General features: G+C 48.7%; 1 protein-coding gene across 1 annotated transcript in view; it reads left to right on the top strand.

Annotated features, from left to right (window-relative positions):
• Positions 1 to 21,551, top strand: part of PSTPIP1 (proline-serine-threonine phosphatase interacting protein 1) — a 91,623-nt gene that overhangs the window by 46,399 nt on the left and 23,673 nt on the right. The window contains exon 3 of the mRNA XM_069071261.1: positions 2,817 to 2,891. Within this exon, the coding sequence (XP_068927362.1) occupies positions 2,817 to 2,891 (75 nt within the window). The remainder of the gene's footprint in view (positions 1 to 2,816; positions 2,892 to 21,551) is intronic.

Raw genomic sequence — 21,551 nt, forward strand, 5'->3', positions numbered from 1 at the left:
AGAGAGAGAGAGAGAGAGAGAGAGAGAGAGAGAGCGCCTGTGGGTCTTTGGATTTGTGTGTGTTGAGCCCATGTGCATTTTTATGCAGCTATTTTTAACCTCTGTGTGGAGCTCCCCACCTAAAGTGGCTGCAAGGGGAAGAGATGCTCAGGGCCATGTCAGTCACTTCCCCTTCTTGTTTTCTGAGGGGTAGAGGTAGCTCAGTCCTGGCTGGGTTCTCTCTCTCTACCCTCTCCATTGTGCCCCACCCCAGTTTCTCTCTCTCTCTCTCTCTCTCTCTCTCTCTCTCTCTCTCTCTCTCTCTATATATATATATATATATATATATATATATATATATATATATATATCTTCTCTCTGTCTCTCTCCATGTCTATCTCTGTCTCTGTCTCTTTCTGTAGCTCTGTCTGCATCTGTATTCGTGTCGTCTCTCTCTCTTTGTCTCTCTGTCTCTGTCTCTCTCTCTGTCTGTCTCTGTCTCTCTATCTCTCTGTCTCTGTCTCTCTATCTTTCTGTCTGTCTCTCTCTCTGTCTCTGTCTCTGTCTCTCTCTCATCTGTATCCAAGATGGTACAGGATGTTCTGTGACCCCAGGGGTCTTTCCTGTAGCACAGAGCTTTCTGGCTCCCATTTTTGCCCCCAGTTCTGGGGCTATCTCTGTACAGGAGACAAAGGGCGCCCTCACTGCCCCCAGGCCCTCAGACTCACGCACAAGAACCCCTTTTCCTGACCCCCAAACTGTGCCCCTGCAGGTTTATCTCCTTTGGGCAGGCTGACTGCAGTTCTCATTAGCAAAGATAATGGGGGGGGGGGAGAGTGGAGTTTGCTCATTGTCTAAATGACCTCCTCATCCACCTGAGACTCTGGGGTCCAGAGCTCTGTACCCGGCTTCGGCTCCTGGCCCAGATGCTCCATAGCTCTGGGCCCCTTCTTTCAGCTCCATAACACCACCTGACTTGGGGGAGTAGAGGAGAGCTGAGGAAGGGGCCATGAAGAAGGTGATAGCTCCTCCTGAGGGCAGGGACTGTCGTCTGCCTCCTCTGGTGTCCTCACTGCTTAGCACCGTACCTGGCACACAGTGGGTCCTTAGTGTTTATTGGCCAGCTGATAGACATTATACCAGAGTCCTCGGCCTAGGGCTGACTGTTGAAGGGGACAGACCCCAAGGAGTCTTACAGAGTTCAGAGCAGGGAGGAAAAGCCCTGCAAGTCAGGGCCTATGGAGCCCTCTAGGCCTTCGGCTGTCTGGGGGAATGAAGAGAACTCTGGATCTCAGCTCAAGGCCACTGCTAAGAAATCTGGCCTAGATCAGGGGTTGTTAACCTGGGATCCATGGACCCCCTCGGGGTCTGTAAGTAGGTTTCAGGGGGTCAGTGAAATTGGCTGGGGAAAAAAATACATGTTTATTTTTTATTAACCTTTAACAGAAACTTAGCATTTCCTTCAAATAGGAATTAAAAAAAACACAGCACACTCATTTGAGAAAGCAGCCATAGGCGTCACTAAAGCAGCCAAGAACCTATGACATCCAAAAAGTCAAGAACCCCTGGCCCAGATGACCTCCAAGGTCCCTTCCATCTCCCATCTTCTTGGGTTCTAAGATGGGGACGTGTACTTTGCAGAGGAGACCTCATTGTTCAGCCCAATTCCATAGAACCATCACATTCTGGTGTTAGAAGGAATTGTAAAGACCATTTAATCTACAGGGGAGCACTCAAAGTTCAGAGAGAAGTGACTAAGCCAAGGTCACACAGTCTATGAGAGGCAGAAACAGGACATAGGTCTTCTAACATGTGTGAATTCAGATGGCAAAGCAGACTCCAAAGAGCCACAAAGCCCCTAAATCTGGTGTTTTCTGCCTCAAACGAGTGAACCCGTGTCAAGCACTTTGGAAATCTTATGTTTGTCCTTTCATCTTGAAGAGGCCCATGACATCAGGGAGGTGAGGCCACAACTTGCACGTGAAGTGGATTACAGTGAGGCAGGGCTGCATAGGGTCACCAGCCTCACTTTGTCCTCTGGAACCTTCTGGGTCCAGCAGGCTGCAAACCTCAAAGTTCTACATAAATGTTTTTCTACCAGCTGTCCCCCTTCCTAGAAAGCTCTCCCTGCTCCTTGTCTCCTGGTATCCCTGGCCTCATTCAAGGCTCAGCTGGACCCCACCTCCTGCCTTCACTTGTCCCTCCCTCTGAAATTACCTCCCATTCCCACTTGTATAGACATCGTGTTTGTACGTGGTTTTTATGTGCCTCCCATATGTCTTTTATGGATATTTCTTCTCTCCCTTCAAAGTGGGACATCCTTGTGGGCAGTGATCCTGTTTCCGATTTTCTTTGTTTTCCAGTGTTCAGTATAGTACCTGCCTGGCCCATAGTAAGCACTAATTAAATGCTTGTTGACTGACTAACTGGTTATCTTCCTCATCTTTCTAATAGACTATATAGCAAATACCTTCCTTCATTCTGAGGTGCCCCAGGCTTACTGTGATTCTCTCTCAGGGATCCCATTAGGAGGTGATTCTTCTGTCCCCAAAAGACAGAAGTGCTGATGGAAGAATTCTAGGTATCAAATCAGGGAGAAGGCCTCCTCAGTGTTTGAGGGCCCATCTGTATCCACTTCTATGGGTAAGGTCAGCCCCAAGCCACAGCCCCTGGAAGAGAGGTGGGGAGCAGGAATTCTCTGGATCCCCATTCTGTCTCCTTCACATGCCCCGGAGGTGAAGTATTTACTGGGTCAGGCTGGAAGGAGGGATTTGGAGAGGCACCTGGCTGGTGACTTTATAGGGGCCCACTCAGAAAACACTTTGTACTGTTCCCAGGGCCCAAGCAGAAGAGAGGTATGGGAAAGAGCTGGTCCAGATCGCCCGGAAAGCAGGAGGACAAAGCGAGATCAAGTAAGTTGCGTTGCTCCTATTTCTGGCTGTGTGTGTGTGTGTGAGCGTAAGTGTGAGTGTGTGTATGTGTGAGCGTGAGTGTGTATGTTCAATATGCCTTTAAAATATATTTTTTGACAAAAACTTCTTTTGAAGAGAGTTCAGGGAAGTAGAAAGAATATGGGATGTGGAACTGTAAGACACAGGTCTGAGCTTGGCTCTGCCGCTTAGTAGCAACGTGACCTTGGACAAGCTAATTCACCCTTCTGAGCGTCAGTTTTTTCTTCTATAAAATGGAAATAATGATTCTTGAACTTCTTCATACTTCGTAAATACAAAAGGTGCTGAATGTTAGGGATGACAATGAGGGTTATTGAAGGCACAGAGGCCCGGCTTCTTCTATTACTGAATATTGGTGGGATGCTGGAGAGGCGGAGGACATGGGAAAGTCTGGAGTCCTTCTTGATGATAGACACGTGCATGATCCGTCTGGGCCATGGGGCTTTGTAGATTGAGAGCTGAAGGGAGGAGACAATCACAGGAGAATGACTTTTTCTAGGCCTGATTTTCGGGCTTTTAGACCTTGACATTTCCAACCCCTGACCCAACCATACTGAACACATTTCTGAAAAGGAGAATTAGGGCCTTTAGGGAAATGGGAATGGAATATTCGGTTACAGGCATAGTAAACTTACTGGTGTACCCCAAACCCCAAAACAGCAAGGAGGACAAGCTTTGAGGTATTTTTGAAGCCGTGGAGAGGGGATGCAGGGGACCATCCTCTCTGTCCTATCAGGACCCCTTTGAGGCCAATGATAGTCACTCTAGAAAAAATTGAAACTCAGAATCGTGTAGAAAATGAATGTTGAAAACTGTTTTTGCATGTGATTGGGAAAAATAAAATACTATTTACCATATATATATATATATATATGATGCAGAAATATGTTTACATGATTGCACACATATAACCTGTTTCAGATTGCTTTCCTTCTTAGGGAGGGGGGAGGAGGGAGGGAAGGAGAAAAAAATTTGAGATTCAGAATCTTGTGGAAAATGAATGTTGAAAACTGTCTTTGCATGTGGCTGGGGAAAAAAAATAAAATCCTATTTAGCAATGACAGTCACTCCACCAAAGGCCACGTGGGTCAGTCTCTTAGGGAACAGAGGCACGTTGACTTGCCTGTGGGGGATTTGAACCCAAGGTCTTGGCTTCTGTCACTGCTGCCTCCAAACAAGGGAGCTCCTAAATGAGATGAAAAATAAACTGCTTAAGGATTGTGTTGTACTCCCATGTGCAGTTCAGGGTTTGTAGAAGAAATACAATTTTTTTAATTTTTGTTTTTTATTATTATTATTATTTTTAGAAATACAATTTATACTTGACTTACATTTGGGCCAGATGAAATCTAAAGGCCTGTCCAATTCAGACATGTACATAGCACTTCAAGGTTCTCAAAGGGCTTTATAAATATCTCATTTGATTCTCACAACAACCCTGGGAAGGAGATGCAATTATTATCCACATTTTACAGATGGGGAAACTGAGGCAAGCAGAACTTATCAACTTGTTCAGGGTCACACAGCTAGTCTATGCCTGACGCTGGATTTGAACTCAGGTCTCCCTGACTCCTGACCCAGTGTGCTACCTTGTTGCCTCTATAATGGGAAAAATGCTGGATTTGGAGCCAGAAGATCCAGGATTCAAGGTCTAGCTTTGCCTTTTACTCTCTGTGTGACCTTAGGTAAGTCACTTAACTTGGCTCCAGTTTCCCCATCTATAAAACCAGGTGGGAGAGGGGGCAGGACCAGCCTCTTTCTCTATCCTTCCAGTCAATGGACCACCCCCACACGCTGTTAAGGCATCAGCAGCCCCAAGTTTTTTATCTAGTGACAGGAAATCTTGCTCAGCTCCCTTTCTTGTTGAGGAGGGGCTGTGCCTAGCACCAGGGAGGGGGCAATAATCTTCCATCCATAAGCATCAGGGCCAGACCGCTGCCTTCCTGCCCATACAGCCCTGAGTAATCAGAAATTGCAACAGCCTAATGAAGAAGCATGGAAAGGAAAGTCCCAGCTCACAGGAACCCTGGCCACAGCCGCAACACAGCATCCAGAAGACCCCCAAGGGTCACCCACCCTCTCTTCCTGTTCTGCCCCACTCTTAATTGCATCCTGCTGCCCAGGCCGATTTATCACTCCCTTGCTCGGATCTTCAGCTGGCTTTTTAATAGAGAGCCTGACCTCCCTCGTGGACGATTTCCCGGGCACTCATGCCGCGAGCAAGGGCCCATAAATCTACCGGGCGCCGGGGCCTCCCCTCTCTGTGACATGTCCCAGATTAAAGGGCCTTTAGGAAACCCATGAATTTGCTGGAAGTTGGCCATTAACAGCCTTCTTTGGGGAGGGTTACTGGGGGCAAAGGGGGTGGGGGAGAAGCTCAGAGTCAGCTGGAGGGGGAAATTGTGGAGTCTGTGAGCTGTGGTGGCATCTTAACCTTAGGGGCCTGTGCCCTTTTCTGTCCTTTGGCTTTTCCTATTAAACACTATTACCCTCTGCTACCACCTAGGCTTCTGGGCAGGGCATTGAGTTAAGATTCTGTCTTCAAAACTTGGGCAATCCCCTAACTTCTGGGTGCCTCGGTTTCTCCATCTATAAAATGAAGGGATGGGACCCTGTAGCCTCTAAGTCCTATCCAATGTTGGCTTGAGTGTCCACTCTCTTATCGTGCCTCAGGAGAGGCAGCTTGGTATATCAGGGCAAAGAAGTGAAGTGGGAATTATCAGACCAGAGTTCCGGTCTTGGCTTTGCTGTTGATTTGCTCTAAGTTTCTCTGGGTCCCAGTTCCTTCTTCTATCATGTGGGGATAACAGTTCTTATTATCCCAAAAGGCTATTGGGACTCATCGCAATGATGCGTGTCAAAAGACTATGAAAATGCAAGCTAATAGTGCGAAAAACTGATGAATCTGTGATCTCTTCTGTGGGACCCTCTCTCCAGTAATGCAGATTGCAGCCCCTCCATGCCTGCCCAGACTGGGTGACTCTCCTCTGTGTCCTTCCTTAAGCTAGCTATGTGCCATCCATTCATGATGGAGGTGCTCCTTGATTTCTTAATACTGGAAGGTTTCTAACGAAGCCAACGGCTGTACATTTGCCCTCCCCCCTCATCCCCCACCATGGATCCAACCCATGCTCTTCTCCAATCATACACCTTGGTGGTGACATCCTTCATTCTGGCACCTTATCTGTTATGGGTGGCAGGCTACTCCTCTATCTACCCTCCTCCCTCCAGTGACTTCCATGGGATACTCATAGACTGCCGGGTCCCATGGCTCACAGTCATCCAACCATGTTGGGAGAATGTTACAAAGAAGGCCTTGGTTTCAGAGAAGTCCAGCTAATGTGTTGTCCCTGCCCCCTCCACCCCCTGCAGATACATAGTTATAGTGTCATACAAAAATCCTTGGTGAGTATCTACCATGTGCTAGGCACCCAGGAGACAAAAAGACACACAGAAACTCCATCCACTTTAAGGGGCATCATTCCCTTAAGGAAATATAATGTGTACACAGAAGAAACAAAGGCAAGGCCATTTGAGGAAGAAAAGTACTAACGACTAGAGAGGCCAGGGAAAACTTCCTGGAGAAGGGGAGCCTTGAAGGAAGATGGAAATATTGAGAGTCAGAGATGAGGAAGGGGCATACTCCAGACATGCAAATATGCATGTACATGGCAATGGGGGAGGGGGAGGAAATGCTAGATCTGGGAAACAGAAGCTTGTTGTCCAAGGAGTGTCCTGTGAAATGAAGCTGGAAAAGTTGAGAGGAGCCAGATTTTGGAAAGGTTTTAACATCCAGCTAGACTGAGGAGTTTGAATTTTGCCCCAGATCCCATAGGGAGCCACTATAAACTTCTGAGTTAGGGAGTGCTGTAGCCGAGCATGGGCTTTTAGGAGATTATTCTTATAGCTGTGAGGAAGGGAGAGCTTGGAACCAGGATGACGTGAGGTGCCATTGACTCACCCAGGTTACTGGTCCAACCCTTTGCCCTCTCTGGAGTTTGATTTCTTCTTTTCTACAGTGAAGGAGTTGGATGGGATGGTCACCAAGACCCCTCCCTTCTAATGCTCTATGGTCAGTGTTCCAAGGTCCTGCCCCTCTGAGGTTTTACACTCTGGTGTTTCTCCCAGCTGTGACATTCTAGATCTCTTCTAGCTCCAACATTCAATGCTCTAAAGTCCCTTCCAGCTCTGACATTCTGCAACTCTGTGACTCATTGCCCTCATGGGATGTAGACAGAGGTTAAGGTCACCTTCTGCTTGAGGTCCCAAAGCTAAAGTTGTTTATAGGTAGAGACCAAATTCTTGGCTGGAAAATGGGGGGTCTCTGTTTCTGTAGCAGGATTACCTCCTGGAAGCAGAAATAAGACCCATTTTGTCTGTCATATGCCAGAAACTAGGAAAAGGTACAATCTTTGGTTTGGGATATACAGTTTATCCCCGGGGAAGGACTCTGCCACTGGCTACCACAATTCAATTTAATTCATTTGAAAGGCATCTTGATGAAGGAGGAAGGACATTAATTAGATTTCTATAAGGGACTGTGATAGAAAAATAAAAGGCATCAGTTTTAATTTGAATTAGGGGCAGCAAGACTCCCTCTCACTTAAACCTAGAGATCTACTATGTATAAGATCATGTAGGCAATTCAGAGAAAGGTAAGGTACAAAAATCCCTGGTCTCCGGGAGCTCCCAGTCTAGTAATGGTCACTAGAGTATAGATGGTGAGTTCCTCACAGCGATCAAGCAAACAGGCAGCAGCACTATGATTAAACACCTACCATTTACTAGGCTATCTGGACACAAAGACAAAATGGAGTAGTCCCTGCTCTCAAAGAGGTAGCTGAAGAGAGTGCTGTAATCAAGAAGACCTGAGTTCAAATCCAGCCTCAGACTCTTGCTAGCTGTGTGATTGTAGGAACGTTACTTTAACCTCTGTTTGCTTCAGTTTCCCTCACTGTAAATGGGGATAATGAAAGCACCCGCCTCCCAGGGTTGTTGTTAGGATCAAATGAGGTAATAGTTGTAAAGCCCTTAGCATAGTGCCCAACACATAGTAGGTGCTATGTAAATGTTAGCTATGAAATAAAATTGTCCCTTCTCTCAAAGAAACAACTTAGGTGCTCAGGTGACGTAGGGTTTGAAGGGTGGGTCTGGAGGCAGGAAGACCTGAATTAAAATCTGGCCTCAGACACTCACTTGCTGGATGACCTTGGGCAAGTCTGCCTCAGTTTCTCCCCTGTAAAATGGGGGTAATGCTAGCACATATCTCCTGGGGGGGGGGTTGGGAGGATAAGATGTCAAGTGCTTAGCACAGTGTGTGGCATATAGCAGACATTTAACAATGCTTGTTCCCTTCCCTCAAAGAGCTTACCTTGTCTTGTGTGAGACAATGTGCAGGTACCAAAAATGCGTGAGACTGGTAGCATCCCTTTGGGAGGGGGAGATCAGGAAAGGCTTCCTGTGATGCAGGGTAGCTAGGGTAGATGGAGCAAAGGACAGGAAGGCTCTGAGCCCCAAGGCTCAGATTCCACAACATCTTGCTACCTTTTTCTTACCCATTATTTTCTCTCCCATCAGCTGTTTCTCTGCCTCCAGAAACCCTCTTAGCCTCAGGGAAAGGTCTCCTTCTTTTTCATTCTCCACAGGTCTAGCACAGGTTTCATAAGAAATGCCCTCAACCTGCCAGGGAACACCCAACCCTAAATAATGTGATTCTGATCAGCAAGGGGGCCTAGGAGGTGGGAGAACCTTCCAGAGCTGTCTCTCAGCATTGGAAAGGCTGTCATTGTGGAAGAGGGATTAGGCTGCTTGACCACCAATGACAGGACCAGGAGAGATGAGGGAGAGGAGGCAGGAGAGACAAATGCTGGTGATCTGATAGAAAGCAGGAGTTTCCTATTGGAGCTGTCCGAAGTAGAGGGTCCTCCCTCCTGACATGGAATTCCCTGTCACTGGCAGAAACCGATGACCCATTTGTTTCTAATGGTAGAGAGGAGAGCCTTTCTAAGCCTGGACCGGATCAGTGGGTCAGACTCAAATCAAAGAGGACAGAGCACATAAGAATCCCTGCAGGCCATACAGTGACTTAGAAAACTACAAATTAACACCATCTGTGTTTTGCTGTATTTTCATTTATTTTGTTAAATATTTTCCTGCTACATCTTCGTCTGGTTCTGACCACAGAGTATTAAACGGGGCCAAAGGAGTGTATATCTGATGCCTCTGCACTCATAACTTAAACAATATAGGGTGACTTAACATTGGCACAGCTCCTTACTTAGGGATTTGAAATCAGAGGACCTCAGTTCAAATCTTCCCTTTGAGACTCTCTGTATGACCTTGAAGAGTCTCTTAAGTACTCTAGAACTCAATGTCCTCATCTGTATAATGAGGGAGTTGGACTAGGCCACTTATAAAGTCCTGTCTAGTTGTTTTGTCTTAACCACCCTATATGCTAGGCATTGCAGGGGATTATTATCTCCTGTATGAAAGATGAAGAAATGGTGGCTCAAAGGTTATGTGACTTGGCCAGGGTCACACAGCTAAGTCAGTGCCAGAGGAAGGATTCCCTTCCCATCATATCCCCGTGAGATTGTGTCGTTCTTTGATTTTGAGAGTCGGGGTTTAAGGACTGGTGTGGAAATAGTGCTGGAACTGGAATGCTGGAGTCACTGTGGGATGTAAGAGCTCGAATGAATCTCTGAGGCCCCTGCCAGGTCTAACATTCTGTGATTCTGTGAAGAATGTGAGTTTTGGGGGAGGAAGAGAGAGGCAGACGGGAGGCTCAGGGAGGCTGGGCACAGTCCCCAGCTGAGGGTCAGTGCAGGGTCAGGTACACGGGACATGACCACTGATTGTCTGATTGTGCTAATTAATAAAATTAATGATAATGGTAACAACTATCATTTACACAGTTAGCCTTAGGGTTTGCCCAGCACTTTTATAAATATCATCTCGTTTTATCCTCACAACAACCCAAGGAGGTAAAATGGGGATAATACCCCTATTTTATGGATGAGGAAACTGAGGAAGACAAGGGTTAAATAACAAAGAAAGAAGGAAAGGAGGGATGGGAGGAGCAAGGGGTGGAGGGAGAAATGGAGGGAAGAAGGGAGAGAGGAAGGAGAAAAGAAAGAAAGGAGGGAGGAAGGAAGAATGGAGAAAGGGAATAAAGAAAGGAGAGAGAAAGGAAGGAGGAAGGGAGGGGAGGAGGGAGGAAGGAAAGAAGTTCTAATGTTTGGGGACAGAACAAGCCACTAGCAATGATTAAAAACCAAGACCCTTGTTCTCTCCTGTGTGGCTGGGCATAGGAGTCTAAGGGGAGCTGTCCGAGAGGCACGGCATTCAGTAATTCCTTTTAACCCGTGTCTTACTGGTGCTCAACTGTAACTTCCCAATGCCACCCCTCCCCCACAGTGACCACCCTTGTGCCCCCAAACCCTCTGAGCCTCAGTTTCCTTATCTGTAAAATGGAGATAATACCCACAGCAGCACCTACCTGCTAAGCATTTTGTCCACTGTAGGGACGAGAGATTGAGCTGGTGAGAAGCAGTCTGAGGCCCTCCAAACACGTGAGCTGCCCCCTATAAATTAGAAGGGTCTTTCCTGCTGTTGGACAGGGAGTGGCCTGTGGCTCCTGGATGAGGAGGCGTACAGAGAAGGTCTACAAAGTCAACTGACCTCTGTTTACCCTCTGGGACCCTAGGCCCTACTGTCTTGAGTTCAGCAGGCCAATCAGACTGCTGGGATTGGGAGAAAGGCAAGGGACACCATCTGTGGCCCTTCTGGATGCTGGAGTGAGCCTCCTTTGGCTGAGGGAAGGGAAAGGTCCTGTGGCAGGGGATCTGCAGTGGGGCCAGGGGTCTGTGCCTCCTGTGGAAAGAGCTGAGACCCTGGAGCAAGGGCATCACAGCTTAGGAGATGGGGCAGGACCCACAGGCAATGTCGTGGGTTTGAATTCAACCCTGCCACTCAGCACCCGTCTGACCCTGACTTTCCCTCTGTGGGTCTCACTTGTGCCATCTGTAAGATGAAGGGACAGGACTAGATGATGCCAAAGATCCTTTTCAGCTCCAAATTTAGAGCCAACGAACCTGGCTCCCACTGCCCATTCTGCCTCTGTTCTCCAGTGAGAACTCCGTGTCCATCTCCTTATGGAAGATAATGATGATTGTTCCCCTTCCCTAGATAGACTCCACTTGACTGTTTGACCCGAGATATTGCCCCACGTCACTGCCTCAGTTCCTCTTGTAGAGAGGGGAGGTGTAGATGAAGACAGCTCACTACTACAGCAGCTAAAGCCCTGAAGGCAGAAGTGCCCTAGCCCTCCTTGGGGGAAGAGTGCCTGCTCACAGAAACGGTCACACTAATTCTCACGCTGAACTCCTCTGATAACCATGGCATATTAGGCACCTTCTGTGTACGAGGCATGGTGCTAGGTGCTAGAAATACCGAGATACGAAATGATGTTTCCTTGGCCCTCAGAGAGCTTACATTCTACTGGGGGCAGGGACTGGAATCCAAGAGAAGGCAACGCAGGGAGCAATGAGGCCCCCAGGAAATCCTGACCAAGGAAAATGTGGGGAGGGAGAGGGGACCGGTAACTGGACAAATCAGGGAAGGCTTCATGGAGGAAGAGCGTCAGAGCCCTGGAGGAAGGCAAAGGTTCGGATACCAAGAGGAGAAGGAAGCATATTGTACACCAGTCAGGATTGGTTGAAAAGACACATGAGTGTGTGTGTGTGTGTGTGTGTGTGGCCCGTACAGCTGAGAGATGGTGGCCCCTTCCATCCCCATTAGCCTGGCTAGGACTGAGCACACTTGAGGTTGGGGGCTCCCCCTTCCTCTACAAAGAGGAACTCTCCACTTGGCTGTGCAAGAGCGGGTAGAGAGCGCATCGACTACCTTTTTCCTGTCTTTTGCTGAGGACAGAATAGAAAGGTCCATTTAAGTGAGTGGAAAAAACAATAAAACAAAGAAAAATGAAGTGTGGCTGGTCAGATATTTTACCCCATTTAACAAGGACCCACTGTGTGCCCGTGCTTGGCACTGTGCCGGGTGCCAGGGATGCCGTTACAAAGTCAGGCAGTCCCTGCTCCAGGAAGCTGACGTCTGACCAGAAAAGGTCTGGGGCTTTTCCTTGCTTCGTTCCTGACACCATGGAACTTTAGGAAAGTCGTGCGATGACCCAGTAATTTGATTCTCTCCTTGGTACAGTGCCAGCCTTGGGCATAGGAGGGTCTTAAAAGAAAAGAAACTTACAGGAAGAGGCAGATATCAGCAAGATTTCGTTCACAGACTGACAGCCCTGTAAGGACCACAATAGAGATCCTCCAGCCAGTTTATACTTTCCATCCCCCCACTCATCCTGCCTTCCCCCCCCCAAGAAGGATTTCAGCTTCTTGAGGGCAGGACCTGTCTACGCAGAGCCTGGCACATGGAACACATCTCATAAATGCTCGGTGAATAGAATTCAGTTCAATAGAATTCCTGACACTGGAAAGTCCAGATGTTAAATAAAAACCCATCCCCCAAATCCCTAGTGCCTTGCCCAGTGCTGTGTTCTGGGCCCTGAATGTTTGTTGAATTGGATTGGGAAAAGTGGCTTTCTGAGAATCATTAGGGCTGCTGGTCACTTTAGCGCTCATCTGGTCCCACCCACTTTCAGAAGTGGAAACCGAGTCTCAGGAAAGGAAAGTCAAGTCACTTCATCTCCCAGCGATGAAGCATTGCCCTCTGCTTCCCCATCCCTCACACCAAGCCATCTTCAATGACCATGAAGGAGGGCCCCTCCCTAGTCCATGTCCAAGGCCCTCCCATGGGATCGATGGAGCTGAGCTCCATGCAAGCCCTCCAGGGGCCCCTTGGCATCGACCTCATCACCTTCTTTGGGGACCCAGAGTCCTGTCGAGAGCTGAGGTCGTTGCCAACCAGAAAGAGAAACAAACAGTGAAACAGTCAGAGGCCTGAGGTTCCCCCCTCCCCCCCAGTCATCCTTACACAACCAAAGGAAAGAAGCCGGTGGTTTTCCGGTCAGAAGATGTGTATTTTTTTCTTCTGTGTTCTCTCCTCCAAGGATCCTCTGAACAGGAAAACAATGAAAACCCTGCCTCTAGGTCACAGAAACAACAGCTAGCATTTATCTAGTACCTGCTGGGTGCCAGGCACTGTGTTAAGAACTTACAAATACCTCAATTGATCTGCATAACAGTCCTGGAGGTAGGTGGTGTTATTATCCCCATTTTATAGACTAGAAAGCTGAGGCAAACAGGGTGAGTGACTCACCCAGGGTCACCCAGCTGTCTGGGGCTAGATTTGAACTCAGGCCTTCCTGACTCCAGGCCCAGCACTCTGCCCACTGTGCCACCAGCTGCCTCAGTTATCAGTATGCTAACCAGAGCCTGAGACTCTGAACTGGAGAGCAGACAGGGAGGGGAGATGCTCCTTTTCTGAGTTTTGGCAAATTCTAATTCCTACTGGAAGGCAGATTGAAATTCCAAAGAGCCTTAGGAAATACATCAGGGGACAGAGCACAAATTTGGAGTTGAAAGGGGCCTTGGACATCACCCCACCCAAACCCTTCATTTTTCATATGAGGAAACTAAGGCTGACACCCTTAGGGTCACACCCAGGTTGTCCTGAGTTCGAGTATTCCCTGGACTAATTCTAGATATGATGCCTGCTGACTGCAGTCTTGGCGGAGGGCTGGTCTGGAGGATGAGGAGGAGCTGGGCAGCTTCCTGGACAGGAAGGACTTCGAAGATGGGGAGAGGGCCTTAAAGTCATGTCCCTGGAGGCTTAGCAGAAACAAGAGGGGAGAGTTAGGTGGAGAAGAGGCCATCGTGGGGCTGGGCAGGGAATGGACGGTCCAGCTCTGCAGCTAGGATGCTTATGTGGTGAAAGGTTGTTCTCAGGCAGAAGACTTCAGCTCCTTCTGCTTGGCCCCAAAGGGCAGAGCCAGAGGAAGGGGTGGGTGGAAATTACAGGGAGGTCATTTAGGCTTGAGGCAGGGAATAATGTTTACTCTCCCCCAGGGGAAGCAGTTGCCTTGGGAGGGGGTAAAGGGGGTGCCTGTTCAGGTGTGATTGGGTTAGGTGGCCTCTGAGGGTCTGGGAGCCATCCCGGCTGCTTCTAACTCCCATTCTGCCATCCCTGGGAGAAATTAAGCTAGTAACTTCCTCTCCCTGGGCCTCAGTTTCCTCATTTATAAAACGAGGGTAAACCTACTTGTGCAGACTCTTTCCTGGGCTTATTTATTTCCTTGTCAAATGCTTTGTTAAGGCCAGGCATTCCCATGATATGCCAGACAAGAAAGGCCATAAAACAAGACAATGGAGTTATCCCAAGAAGACCCAGTTTTTTTTTCTGCTCCCGACTGAAATGATCTTTTAATATTTAGAATCACTTCTCCCCCTGCCATTTAATAGTATTTTATTTTTCCAATTACATGTGAAGATAGTTTTCAACATTCACTTTGTAAGATTTTGAGTTTCAAATTTTCTCCCCCTTCCTCCCCTCCCCCCACAAGATGGTGTGCAATCTGATATAGGTTATACACGTACAATCATATTAAACATATTTCCACATTAGTTATGTTGTGAATGAAGAATATGAACAAAAGGAAAAAATCATGAGAAAGAAAAAAAGGAAAACAGCCTGTTTCACTCTGCATTCAGACTTCATAGTTGTCTCTGGATGTGGACGGCATTTTCCATCATGGGTCTTATAGAATTGTCTTAGATGCTTGCATTGCTAAGAAGAGCTAAGTCTATCAGAGCTGGTCATCTCACAATGTTGCTGTTACTGTGTACAGTGTTCTCCTGGTTCTGCTGACTTCACTCAGCATCAGTTCACATCAGTCTTTACAGGTTTCTCTGAAGTATGCCTGCTCATAATTTCTTATAGCACAATAGTATTCCATCACATGCATATACCACAACTTGTTCAGCCATTCCCCAATTGATGGGCATCCCCTTGATTTCCAGTTCTTGGCCACCACAAAAAGAGCTGCTATAAATATTTTTGTGCAGGTGGGTCCTTTTCCTATTATTGTGATCTCTTTGGGATACAGCCCTAGAAGTGGCATTGCTGGGTCAAAGGGTATACACATTTTTATAGCCCTTTGGGTATAGTTCCATATTGCTCTCTAGAGTGGGTGGATCAGCTTATAGCTCTGCCAACAATGCATTAATGTTCCAATTTTCCCACATCTTCTTCAACATTTATTATTTTCCTTTTCTGTCATATTGACCAATCTGATAGGTGTAAAGTGTTACCTCAGAGGTGTTTTAATTCACATTTCTCTAATCAATAGTGATTTAGGGCATTTTTATATAACTATAGATAGCTTTAATTTCTTCATCTGACAACTGCCTGTTCCTATCCTTTGATCATTTATCAATTGGGGAATGATCTGTATTCTTGTAAATTTAACTCAGTTCTCTGTATTTTAGAAATGAGGCCTTTATCAGAGATACTCCCAGGTTTATTTAGAGGAAAAAGTTAAAAAACATGGGAATGTGAGCTGACAGAGGTAATAAGGAGTGTGAATAAAGAGAAACCTTTGAAGGGAAATCGGACACAGATCCAGGCATCTCAGATGTGACTGTGGAGGCCAAAAGGAGAGAAGATGTGATCAGTCTATAACTTCCCATGAGCAAAGTGATGGTGCATAATGGACTGCACTGATGGCCTGTGGAGGGAGAGAATGAGAGAGAAAGACAAAGACAGGGATACAGGCAGACAGAGAGAGAGACAGAGACAGAGACACACACAGAGAGACAGAGAGAGATTCAGAGAGAGAGAGTCACTGGATTCTGCTTAATCTCGTAATTGTTACTGAAGATCGACCTTGGGTCTGCCCTTGATGGGTTCTGGGAAGGAGGTAGGACAGCCAGACAAGGTCTGTGTCCTGAGGGAGCTCAGAATCTTTTCCAGGAGATGAGACTAGCATGTGTTAAGCATTTGGAAGACAGTCTAGGGCAGTGTGGAATTACTCAGGTGGTGGGGGGGCGGGGTGGGGAAGAGCCTGGATGGCTGCACAAACCCTGGAACGGGAGCAGGGAGACCTGGGTTGGAGAGCCAGCTCTGTCAATTTATTTCCTGACTATGGACAAACTAAATTTTCCCTCTGTGAGCCTCAGTTTTCCTGTCTTGGAGATGGGCTCGATTTCTCAAATCCCTTTTAGCCCTGCTGTTCCCCTATTTTATGTTTGAAGTTTCCTTCCAGCTCTGACATTCTTTGTTCTATTTCCTAAGATCTTTCCTGTCCCCAATATTCTATATGCTACTTCCTAATGTCCCTCCCCACTCAGACCTTCTGTGATTTAGCTAGTCAGCCAAGCTGGGAAGGTCCCAATGTGGCCTCCGAGATGGGCTGTGTCCATACTACCACAGAGTAAGTGCAGAGGGCCTTATCACCAGAGGGCTGTCCCCAAGGGCTGGGCTGCAGGGGCAACGTGACACTGTCTTTGGGTCACAGGGCCTGACTTTGTTCCTACTCAGAGTCTTTGGATGTCACCTAAACTCTTGCCCCACCCCCCTTATCTGTGAATGGATGGGATTGGGCTGGATTGTGTCTGAGGCTCATTCTTGCCCTTACTTTGAACGAGTCTTTGAAAAACGTTTTGGCTGCGTGACTCATGAAGAACAGCTCTTGACTTGGATAGGTGAGACAGTCCATCGAGGCTGACCATGACTGTGCAGATGAAGCGTGTCTCCATGCTAGACAAGGCCTCAAAGGCCGGTCCCCTCATTTTACATTTGAGGAAACTGAGAACCAGAGATCTTAAGCTAGTCAGCCACACAATGAGGCAACAAGGAACAGAGACAGGATTTAAATCTGGGTCCTTTGCCTCCCAAATCAGTCTAGTGAAGGACTTATGGACTCTGCAGAATACTTGTTTTTTTTTTTAATTTAAACAATTTTAAATGGATAATTAAAGGAAGTGCTAAATTTTAGTTAAAAGTTTAGTGAAAATAAAGATGTAATTTTTTTTTCATCCAAGTACATGGATCACCTGAAATCTATCAGTGGATCCCTTTGAGCTCCTTGGACTCCAGGTGAAGAAGTCCTAATGTAGACTAACTTCCCCATTTTTCAGAGGAGCAAGCTGAGGCCCAGAGAGGGAGTGATCCGTCCAGGCCACACAAGTTAGTGTCAAAGGCAGGAGCAGGACCCAGGCCAGAGCTCTGTCCAATGCAGCCAGGTTGGATGACCTTGAGACGATGGAATCCCCTAGTCCAACCAGAAAAACAGAGGCCCAGAGTGGTTAGAGCACTTCCATTCTGGGGGTCTTAGCTACCCCTCCCTCAACTCCATCCCACGTTGCTGAGAAAATGAAATGAAATGAAGTATGAAGATGGATCATTAGATTTTAGGAAGATGTAGCCGCTCAGATCCCCCTCTCTTGGGTCCAAGAATAAAGGGGTCCACACTTCTCCCTCCATCTTCTCATCTTTACCCCACCCCACCCTATACACACACCTCAGTCACCCGGGAACTGAGAGAATGGGACTGTTTGGTGCATTGGCCACTAGGGGGCAGGATCCCCCTTCGATAATATTCAGAGCTTACCCATGCAGCAAGTCTGGGCAGTGCCCTTAGTTTTTGCCACGAGAAGGGGACAGCCTCATCCTCTTGGGACTACTCACATTTCTTGGGGAGGGGGGACAAGGCGTCTTCCAAGCCTATAGCCACCTGAGGACAAACTGGGAGACGGGAGGTTGAGTCACGAAGAGGGGGGCACGAGGACCCTAAGTGTTGGGATCCCAGCTCCCTGACTCCAGAACCAGTGCACTTCCCATTGTACCACACTGCCCCTATAGGGAGAGGACTCTGGGTAAGACATTGGGTGGATGGAAGGAGATGAGGAACTCGGGCCCCCCCCCTTTTTTTTTTCCTAATTTAACTAAAGGCCCCCTTTGAATTCACCAACATTGGCCAGGACTAGTAACGCTAAATGAAGCTGGAGGACCCAAGTAGCAGCAGGCATGCGGTTATCACCCCTCTTTGGGCAGCAAATCTCAAGAAAACAATTGATATTCCCAACTAGGCTGATACCACCACTCCCTTCTCCCTCACTGGACCTAGGCTGGAAAGCCTGACTCAGTAGGAAACTGAGACCACTTCCCCACCTCACTCTTCCACTCCCTGCAGGAATCCCAGGCCAAAGTTAGGGACTGACAACCCCCGAGCCCTTGAACCTAGAAGGCAGAACAAGAGTGAGGGTGGGAACCACGGAGAGGCTGATCTGGGCTTTCTGAGTGCTGGAGCTGTCCCAAAGGGCAAAGGGCTTTAATAACCTGATCTCGTCTGAGCTTCACAACAATCCTGGGGGAGATGGCAGGACTCAGACTGGGAAGGTGAATGACTTGTCCAGGGCCACACAGCTAGTGAGCATCAGAGGTAGATAAGATCCCCACATAGCAAGTTTTCTCTTTAAGCAGAGGAGGCATGACCCATTGTCAGGAAGGTGAGATTTTTGTTCCAAAGGGGCTGGACTTCACGGCTGCTGAGGTCATTTCTGCCTCTGAGATTTAGGCATTTTGTGACGAGGCAGGGAGACCAGTTGGGAGTTACTTGCTGGAGTCCAGGGGATAGGCAAGGGGGAGCACAAGCGAGGGTGAAGGCCATAGGGGTGCAGAGAGGAGGGCTCTTCTGGTCAGTGGATTCCACCCCTTATTGGGCTGGGGTGAGGCTGAGCTGCTCATGGTGGGGTACAGCGGGGATTCTTGACCTTTGTGTGCTACGGACGCCCATGGCAGTCTGGACCTCTTCTCAGAACGTTTTAAAATTCATCAACAGGAACTTCATACAGGAAACCAGTTACATCGAAACCTAGTTATCAAACTACCAAAAAGCCAGGATTTCAGACGCAGGCTAAGAACTTCTGAGAGGTCTTAGAGGAGCCCAGTCCTGACTCTGACAGTGCCACGTCCCTCATCTCTTCTGGCCTCAGTATCCATCTGAGTGGGACGAAGTCCCCTCCTCCTCCTCCCCCTGTGATGGTCTCTCTGTCCCTCCTGCCCCCGTGGAGGGCATCCCTCTGCCTCTCACCTGAGGGAATGCACCCTGCCACTCACTGGCAGAAAGCCCTGCCTCTCCCTCCCCAAGGAGCTTCCTGAACCCCATTCAGGAGTCTCCCTTGTGCCTCCCTGCCTTGCAGAGGCTCCCAGCTGCAGCCCTGAGGTCAGTCTATGGCTGAATTCCCAGAATCCCCTCTGCTCATCCTGCCCTCTTGCCGTGCATTAGTTCATCCTCTGCCTCCAGTCCATCCCAACTGCTGGGCTTGGGGTATGTGTGTCTGTGGCTTCATGTAAGTGGACATGTCTCTCTGAGTGTGAGTGTGTGTACATGGTACTGGGGTTCAGGAGATGCCGAGGCATTTTTGTTAAAAAGAAATGCACTGGACTGGATGGTGCCTGTGGTCCTTTGTTATGGCCAGTGAGTGGCAGGATCAGGATTTGAACCCAGGATCTCTCCCTCCAAATGGAGCCTTCTTTCCTCGACATTATGCTTGATCTCTCTCAGGGCCCAGGTATTGGCTCCCAGGGGCTTTCTGTGCCTGGGCTTTTCCTCCCCTCCCCTTCCCTGGACATCCATAGTTACAGAGGGAGAGCTTTGTGGGAGCTGAAAGCTCTCAGGGGCTGTCTCAGAGGCATCTCTAAGGGGCCTGGGCTTCAGTCTGTGATGGGCTGAGAGCAGGGTGGGGCACCCCAGAAGTAGCTGGGCATGTCTTTCCCCATGGCCTTAGGGGTGAGTCCAGCTAGGGAGAAGGAGAGCAAAGAGGCCCAGGAAAGAAAAAATTACATGGATGACGTCCCTCCTGGAAGCTCTGCGTCCAGAGAGCCGCATACGTGTGCACACACCCAGGCACACCCAGATGAATAAACAGACAAGTTAACACGCACTGTTTTCACATGTCTGAACACATATACATCCAGACTCACTAATGTGCACTCACACTTACACACAGCTGTGCACTCAGAGAAGGGCACATGTATGTATGCCACACACGATACAGAGCACAGAGACATGTGTGCACCCTTGCACACATGTGGTATATGTGGGCATGTGCCCAAGAAAGGGCACGCACGGCTATGGGTGTGCGTGTATATTTGGATATTCCAACACATAGCCAGAGCTTGAGGGTGTATGCTTATAGGCATGCTTCTACACACATGTTAAAGGTCATGCCATAACACATGGGCATGAGCTTGGGGACCTGTACTCATGGGCAGACACACTCACCCACCCATGTACAATACACACAAACCCACATTGGCCCTCAGCACCATTAGTGAGAACTCCCTGGGCCCAGCTCAGAGGGGCTGGCTGGATGCTGGGCAGTGCCCTGGGCCATTTGCTCTGCCCCTCCTTTCCCCCTCCATTTGCTGCATTGCTTAGATCGGAGCAGATTCTTCTGAGAGGGGAGCTGGGAGCTGGGGCAAGCTCCTGAGCTGGGCCCAGCATAATGAGCTGAGCTCCCAGTCAGGGGGAAGGGCCCCATGGGGTCCCTGGGCATCCTTGGTACCTGCTGGCTGCCTCCCCTGGGCAGGACTCCCAGCACAGGGGGAAGGGGCCCCATGGGGTCACTGGGCATCCTTGGTGCCTGCTGGCTGCCTACCTTGGGCAGGACTCCCAGAACAGGGCTGGAGAACAGAAGCCACCGCTGATTTTGGGAATCCACTTTAGGACTCTGGTTTTATTCCTAGAAAAAATGGTGATGAGACCCAGATGGTGGCTTCATTTCCAAAGGCCGTCCTAAATGGGAGGGGGCTGAGGCTAGAGAGAGGGGGCTAGGCCTGGCCTCCACGTACTTGTCCATAAGAGAATATGGGTGCCGCCTTCCTCCCAGTCACAGTGAGCTGTGCAGGCCTCAGAGCACCACAGAGGTGGAAGTTGGTACTCTATATTTCTACTTCTGCTGTGTGACCTTGAAAGAGTCACTAAGCCTGCTTCCTCCTCTGTGACCCACTCCACAGGGTTCCTAGGATCACAAGGGCTTATGAGGGGGGCAGGATGGGCTGATGGGCCCTCACTCCTGCACGACAATCTCCTCTTTCTTCCTGAGTGCCCATCACGCTTCTCTCCCAGGTTCCTGGCACTGTCCCGTTCCAAGCTCATCTGACCTTCCCCAGCTTTGTATAAAATGGCCCTTGTACTAGCAGCTGCCTTGATGATCTGGGGGGAAGGAGGGCTTTGGTAAGCCTTGGGGTGCTGTGGAAGTGGGAGCGCGATGGTAGGAATCCACGCTGGGAGGGACCAGCTGGTTCGTATTATAGATGAGGATTTGAAGGCCAGTGGAGGGGAAGGGACTTGGCCAAGGTCACAGGTTGTGACCAGGATGTCTAATCCTGAACCTTGCATCCTTTCCATTCAGGGCCACACTTTCTAGTGCTGTGAGTCCAGCCCTGGGAGGGTGGGGGGAGGAAGAGCAAGAGCCATCTGAGCATGGAAACCACAGACACAGACACACACACACACACACACACACAGACACACACACACACCCCCATTAGAGAACATTCTTCAGAGGGGCCACGACCACAAAATGGGGAAGAAGCCTGGTCCGGGTTACTGTGAGCTCCTTGAAGGCAGGGACACCCCCACCCCCTGCC

Source organism: Petaurus breviceps, unplaced genomic scaffold (genome assembly GCF_028583685.1).
Source record: "Petaurus breviceps papuanus isolate PSGF00001 unplaced genomic scaffold, PetGlider_PUasm1.0 90825, whole genome shotgun sequence".
NCBI classification, from domain to species: domain Eukaryota; kingdom Metazoa; phylum Chordata; class Mammalia; order Diprotodontia; family Petauridae; genus Petaurus; species Petaurus breviceps.